This window comes from Octopus sinensis, linkage group LG11, assembly GCF_006345805.1.
Source record: "Octopus sinensis linkage group LG11, ASM634580v1, whole genome shotgun sequence".
In the NCBI taxonomy this organism is placed as follows: Eukaryota; Metazoa; Mollusca; class Cephalopoda; order Octopoda; family Octopodidae; genus Octopus; species Octopus sinensis.
Genome location: NC_043007.1, coordinates 25,787,079 through 25,794,578, shown reverse-complemented (window position 1 = coordinate 25,794,578; position 7,500 = coordinate 25,787,079). Strand labels below are relative to the sequence as shown.

The 7,500-nt window shown below is 39.6% G+C and overlaps 1 protein-coding gene across 2 annotated transcripts in view; it reads left to right on the top strand.

The window, feature by feature from the left end:
- Positions 1 to 7,500, top strand: part of LOC115217155 (MAPK/MAK/MRK overlapping kinase-like) — a 70,487-nt gene that overhangs the window by 35,465 nt on the left and 27,522 nt on the right. The window contains exon 2 of one of the 2 annotated variants that reach the window (XM_029786775.2): positions 4,202 to 4,316. The exons of the other annotated variant lie outside the window; for it this stretch is intronic. Coding sequence (XP_029642635.1) covers positions 4,202 to 4,316 — 115 coding nt within the window. The remainder of the gene's footprint in view (positions 1 to 4,201; positions 4,317 to 7,500) is intronic. 2 annotated transcript variants of the gene reach the window in all.

Genomic DNA, 7,500 nt, shown 5'->3' with positions numbered 1-7,500 from the left:
TACCCAAATGATGGGTAATCCGCTAGCTATTCGTCAGGCCAAAGATATCTTAATCAAATGATATTTACATTGTTGACAAGGGATCCCATGTTAACTCACTGGAAATTTAATCAAAAATGCATGGAAAGCACAGGGTTAGAGAAAAAAGGGGAAGAATATTTGTGAAGGAGCGATATATGGGAGTGGGTAAATGTCTAAACTTGTTAAGGAAAAGAATAAGAATACAAAAAAGAAGAGAACAGGGGGATGAGTAGGGGGGAAAATGTTTGGTATTATTGAAGCTGGTTAGGGGAATGTCTTGATGAATTTAGGCTGAGGTCATTTACCCGGTCTACTGTAGAATAAATCATCATCATCATCATCGTCATCATCATTGTTTAACGTCCGCTTTCCATGCTAGTGTGGGTTGAACAATTTTGACTGAGGGCTGGCAAACCAGATGGCTGCACCATGCTCCAATCTTAATCTGGTAGAGTTTCTACAGCTGGATGCCCTTCCTAACGCCAACCACTCCGAGAGTGTAGTGGGTGCTTTTTACGTGCCACCAGCATGGGGGCCAGTCAGGCGGTACTGGCAACGACCTCACTCGAATCTTTTTACACATGCCACCGGCACAGGTGCCAGTAAGGTGACACTGGTAACGATCACGCTCGAATGGTGCCTTTTGTGTGCCGCCGGCACAGAAGTCAGTTAGCTGCTCTGGCAATGATCATGCTCGGATGGTGCTCTAGGCACCCTACTAGCATGGGCACAAGTGCCAGTAAGGTGACGCTGGTAACGATCACACTCGAATGGTGCCTTTTATGTGCCACTGGCATGGAAGCCGGTTAGCCAAGTAAATATATTGTGGCACCCTGTAAATACATTTAAACAGAGTCAAAGACAACGATTATGTAGGAGTGGTATCAATTTAGAATTTGATTAAGATGTCTTTGGCCTGATGAGTAGTTATCAGATTGCTCCTCGTTTGGGCACTTACTGTTTCTGAGGTTCTGCTAGCTATGAATCATATGTAGCCTAATTTTGGATAATTTTGTATATGGACTGGCTCTTGTGCAGGTGGCACATAAAAAGCACCATTTGAGTGTGGCCATTGCCAGTACCGCCTGACTGGCCCTCATACTGGTGGCACATAAAAGCACCCACTACACTCACGGAGTGGTTAGCATTAGGAAGGGCATCCAGCTGTAGAAACTCTGCCAGATCAGCATGGAGTCTGGTGCAGCCATCTGGTTCGCCAGACCTCAGTCAAATCGTCCAACCCATGCTAGCATTGAAAGCGGATGTTAAACGATGATGATGATGATGATGATGATGATGATGATAATGGGATTCTTTCAGTTTCCTACAACCAAATCTACTCAAGGCTTTGCTCAGCACATGACTATAGAAGAAGACACTTGCCAACACACTCAAATTTTAACCGGAGAATCACTCAATACATTTATGTAGAGTATCACCGTTTATTTTGATAATCAAAAAGGTTGACAGTGTCTTCAAAGTGTCACCAGTCATTAGTTATGTCAGACTCGACAACTGGCAAAATTTTACAGTCACCATTCTTTATATTTTCTTTTATGTGGGTTTATTCAAGTTTCATTTTTTTCTGTTCATGTATTTCACATAGACATCGGACACACAGCTCCAACTAATTGGTTTTTTTTTGGGTATTATTTATTCACGAGGAATAAATAATACCAAAAAATTTCCAATTTCCTGTTTTGCTATATTTATATAATATGTCTATCAGTTTGCGTTGCAAGGTTCCTGATGTGAAATCGTGTGTTGCAGTAGATATTGTTTATAGTAGATATTGTTTATATTGTCTGTCTGTCTATCTATCTATCTATCTATCTATCTATATATATATATATATATCTGTCTATATATACCGGAGTAAACACATAAATGTGAAACAAAGTGGAAAAAAAGAGTACTCAAATACCAGAGGTAGAGTAATATGCTTTATTTAAAAGCAGCAGAAATTCAACAAAACCTGTTACTCGGAGTTTCACGTTCCCGTTCATCGGACAGTTGGTAAGTAGCTTGCTAACCAACCACATGGTTCCGGGTTCAGTCCCACTGCGTGGCATCTTGGGCAAGTGTCTTCTGCTATAGCCCCGGGCCGACCAATGCCTTGTGAGTGGATTTGGTAGACGGAAACTGAAAGAAGCCTGTCGTATATATGTATATATATATATATATATGTGGGTGTGTATGTGTTTGTTTGTCTGTGTTTGTCCCCCTAGCATTGCTTGACAACCGATGCTGGTGTGTTTACGTCCCCGTCACTTAGCGGTTCGGCAAAAGAGACCGATAGAATAAGTACTGGGCTTACAAAGAATAAGTCCTGGGGTCGATTTGCTCGATTAAAGGCGGTGCTCCAGCATGGCCACAGTCAAATGACTGAAACAAGTAAAAGAATAAAAGAATAAAGAAAATAAACACACACACATATATATATATATATATAAACGCACATATGTGTGTGTGTGCATGTGTGTATATGTAAGTTGGTGTCTCTTTGTGTTAACATCACTTGATAGTTGTAAACAAGTGTTACTAATACAACACTGCCCTTTGATTCCAATTGCGTGTGTATATGTGTGTGTGTGTGTGTGTGTGTGTGTGTGTGTGGTGTGCATCTTTGTTTCTGTGTTTGTTCCCACCACCGCTTGACATCTGGAGTTGTTTTGTTTATTTCCTTGTAACTTAGCAATTTGGCAAATGAAATTGATATAATAAATATCGTAATAAAAAAAAACAAAACAAGTACTGTGGTTTATTTGCTTGGCTAAACTCTCGAAGATGGTGCCCCAGTAAAAAAGCAAGATGACTTAAGGTACCCCAGCAAAAAAGAAAGATGACTTATGGTACCCCGGCAAAAATGTAAGATGACTTAAGGCACTCTAGCAAAAAAGTAAGATGATTTAGGGTACCCCAGCAAAAAAGTAAGATAACTTAGGGTCAGCTAGCAAAAAAGTAAGATGTCTAAGGGTACTCCAGAAAAAAAGTAAGATGTTTTAGGGTACCCCAGCAAAAATGTAAGATGACTTAGGGTACTCCCTAGCAAAAAAGTAAGATGTTTTAGGGTACTCACCAGCAAAAAAGTAAAAAACTTAGGGTACCCCAGCAAAAATGTAGATGATTTAAGGTACCCCGCCGCAAAAAAGTAAGATATCTTCGGGTACTCCAGCAAAAAAGTAGGATAACTTAGGGTACCCCAGCAAAAATAGATGACTTACAGTATCTCCCAGCAAACAAAAAGTAAGATGACTTAGGGTACCCTAGCAAAAAAGTAAGATGTCTAAGGGTACTCCAGAAAAAAAGTAAGATGTTTTAGGGTACCCCAGCAAAAATGTAAGATGACTTAGGGTACCCTAGCAAAAAAGTAAGATGTTTTAGGGTACTCCAGCAAAAAAGTAAGAAAACTTAGGGTACCCCAGCAAAAATGTAAGATGATTTAAGGTACCCCAGCAAAAAAGTAAGATATCTTCGGGTACTCCAGCAAAAAAGTAGGATAACTTAGGGTACCCCAGCAAAAAAGTAAGATGACTTACAGTATCCCAGCAAAAAAGTAAGATGACTTAGGGTACCCTAGCAAAAAAGTAAGATGACGTAGGGTACCCCAGCAAAAAAGTAAGATATCTTAGGGTACTCAAGCAAAAAAGTAAGATATCTTAGGGTACTCAAGCAAAAAAGTAAGATGACTTAGGGTGCTCCAGCAAAAAAGTAGGATATCTTAGGGTACACCAGCAAAAAAGTAAGATATCTTAGGGTGCTCCAGCAAAAAAGTAAGATATCTTAGGGTGCTCCAGCAAAAAAGTAAGATATCTTAGGGTACTCAAGCAAAAAAGTAAGATATCTTAGGGTACTCAAGCAAAAAAGTAAGATATCTTAGGGTACTCAAGCAAAAAAGTAAGATGACTTAGGGTACTCAAGCAAAAAAGTAAGATATCTTAGGGTACACCAGCAAAAAAGTAAGATATCTTAGGGTGCTCCAGCAAAAAAGTAAGATATCTTAGGGTACTCAAGCAAAAAAGTAAGATATCTTAGGGTACTCAAGCAAAAAAGTAAGATATCTTAGGGTGCTCCAGCAAAAAAGTAAGATAATTTAGGGTACCACAGCAAAAAAGTAAAATGACTTAGTTAATGTATATCATCATCTAATCTAATTTTGAAATGTGTGTTTCTCTTTCAGAATACCGTATTCTTGGCATTAAAGGAGAAGGTACATTCTCTGAGGTGTTGAAATGTGAGAGAGTGAAAGATGGTACCCTGTGGGCTTGCAAGAAGATGAAACAGTCTTTCCGTAGGTTAGTACTTTCATCTGTTTCACTAAATGGGAGAACAAGTTGTGTATATGTATGTGTGTGTGTGTGTGTGTGTGTGTGTGTGTGTGTGTGTGTGTGTGTGCATGTTTGTGCACATGTGTGTGTATGTTTGTGATGTGTGTGTGAGGTTGATTAACCCTTTCGTTACCGTATTTATTTTGAGATGCTCTGTGTTTCTTTCAATTAATTTAAATATAACAAAGAATTTAGTAAAATAACATAGTTATCATTAAGCTAGTGTTAGGAACATAAATTGTGACTAAGGTTTGGTGGAAGATTTTAATTCAAAACTTATGAAAACAAGACATTTGTACTACAGAGCCAGAGACAGTTTCAGCCGGGTTGGTAACGAAAGGGTAAAGAGAGTTATGTCTCGTGTTGGGTAGAATGGTCAATATGGCTGGATTCATAACAAGCACGTTGAAGTCAGATGGCCCTACCTTGAAGGAGATTAGAGCTTTGTACTTCCTTGAAATTAATCAATGTCTCTCCTGAAAATGTCTGAAAACTTCTGGAATGCACCTCGTATGCATACCTACGCACCTACTCACTTCACACACGCACATGCACCACACACACACACACACACACACACACACACACATGCACACGGGCTTTAAGTTAATGAATAGAACAATACAAAACAGTCAATATGAGGTAGTTTACATATCTCTGAAATGTTATCTCTCATAGACATGTAGACATGTTATAGCTTGATGGTATGTATACGTGTGTGTATATGTGTGTGTATGTGTGTATGTGTGGTGTGTGTGTTGTGTGTGTGTGTGTGTGTGTGTGTGTGTGTGTATAGTTTATTAATCGGAAATACAAACTGACATGACTTTAAAGTTGGACTGGCAACAGCTTGCCAGATTGTCAGGTTGCCTGCCAAGTTACACACACACATACACACACACACAAATAATAATAATAATAATAATGATAATAATAATAAAAAGGCAGCGAGCTGGCCGAATTGTTAGCATGCCGGGTGAGATGGTTAGCAGTATTTTGTCTGCCGTTATGTTCTGGGTTCAAATTCCGCTGAGGTCGACTTTGCCTTTCATCCTTTCGGGGGTCAATAAATTAAGTACCAGTTATGCACTGGGGTCGATGTAATCGACTTAATCCATTTGTCTGTCCTTGTTTGTCCCCTCTATGTTTATCCCCTTGTGGCCAATAAAGAAATAACAAATAATAATAATAATAATAATAATCCTTTCTACTGGAGGCACAAGGTACCAAATTTTTGAGGAGGGGGACAAGTCAATTACATCAACCCAAGCATTTCACTGGTACTTGATTTGTCAACCCCTAAAAGATGAAGGGCAAAGCTGACCTTGGTGAAATTTGAACTCAGAACACAGTGACAAGAGAAATACCACTAAGAATTTCGTCCAGCATGCTAATGATTCTGCCAGCTCACTGCCTTTAATAATAATAATAATAATGATAATAATAATGATGGTGATGATAATGATAATGATGATGATGATAATGGTTTCAAATTTTGGTACATAGCCAGCAGGTTCAATTGGGGGTGGGGAATAAGTCAATTACATCAACCCCAGTGCTCAACTGGTATTTATTTCCTTGACTCTAAAAGAATAAAAAGGCAGAGCTGACCTTGGTGGGATTTGAACTCAGAGCATTTTTGTCCAGCATGCTAATAATTTTGTTGATGAATTCTTTGCCATGAAACCACCTCAATTCTGGGAAGAGTTTATTTTCAAGTTAAAGGAAAGATGGAGACGCATTGTGCAACAAAATGGTTCATATTTGGTTGATTAAAAATGTAATGGCAAGTATTTATTGACCTTTTTCTCTCCTTTAAAAATCGGCACGGATTTTCCGGACAACCCAATATATATACACAGATCTGTATATCCATTATTGTTATGCATACATATATGTGTATGCATATATATATTCACACACACACACACATACACATGAGTGCATGCAGACACACACATGTATGTATGTATATATATATAGATCACCAGCCACTACACATTCTTTATTTTTCTCCTTGTTTCTTTCTGTGTTCCTTTCTGTGGAAGAGTGTAAGCTTGAAACGTTTAAGATTTTTACACTTCCCGAGCATTATACTAATACATCTGTTTGTTTTCTACACCACCTGTCTTCGTTTTTTGTTTTTTTGTGAATTCTCCCTATATATATGTGTGTGTGTGTGTGTGTGGAGGCACAATGGCCCAGTGGTTAGGGCAGTGGACTCGTGGTCGGAGGATTGCGGTTTCGATTCCCAGACCAGGTGTTGTGTGTGTTTATTGAGCGAAAACACCTAAAAGCTCCAGCAAGGGGTTGTGGCTACCCTTGTTGTACTCTTTCGCCACAACTTTCTCTCACTCTCTCTTCCTGTTTCTGGGGAGAACACATATGCCACAGAAACCGGAAACTGGGCCCATGTGCCTGGCTAGGCTTGAAAAGGGCGACGTTTATCGTGTGTATATATATATATATATATATATTAGAAATGGGGAAGGCTGGTTTATGGGATTACCTTAGGTTTCCTATCCATAAAAGGTTTAGGCTTATGGCGTATCATCAGATCCCAAAAACCTGCTGGCCCAAGACCTTAAAAATACGAAGGAGGAAATGCCTCACTACTCAAAGGTAACGATTGGGGATCATCTCCCTTTGGTTATTGACTTCCAGCTGTGCCGCCATCTAGTGAGCTACAAAAAGCTAGCAATAACCTCCTGAAATATAAACATGGCCCGAAAATCTCCGTTCTGGAGTTAAGGATGTTTCCTGGTTTGAGTGAGTCCTTTAGGATTCTCGCACATTCAGCTATGTATAACTTGCAAGCTTCGTCCAGTTGATGTAGGGGCCTGGGTTTTCAAGAACCTTCCATGAGATTGAGTTGTTACTGCTGTTGGTACCATCGGGAGAACTGCCAATGCTGGTGCTGTTATTGTTATTGTTGCTAATGTTGTTAATTGTAGTGATGGTGGCAGTGTTGCTGGTTCTCGTATCTACGGCTGCTACTGCTTCTATCAGGGTTTGCTAGTACTTTGACTTCGTAGACGACCCCTTTGGTTTTGCAGTGGCCTTCCACTGGGCATCTGTTGTGGTCCCTGCATGAACATCCTACCTCTTCCTGTGGCCTAGGGGCGCTAACTAGGATGCTCTTAATATTGGA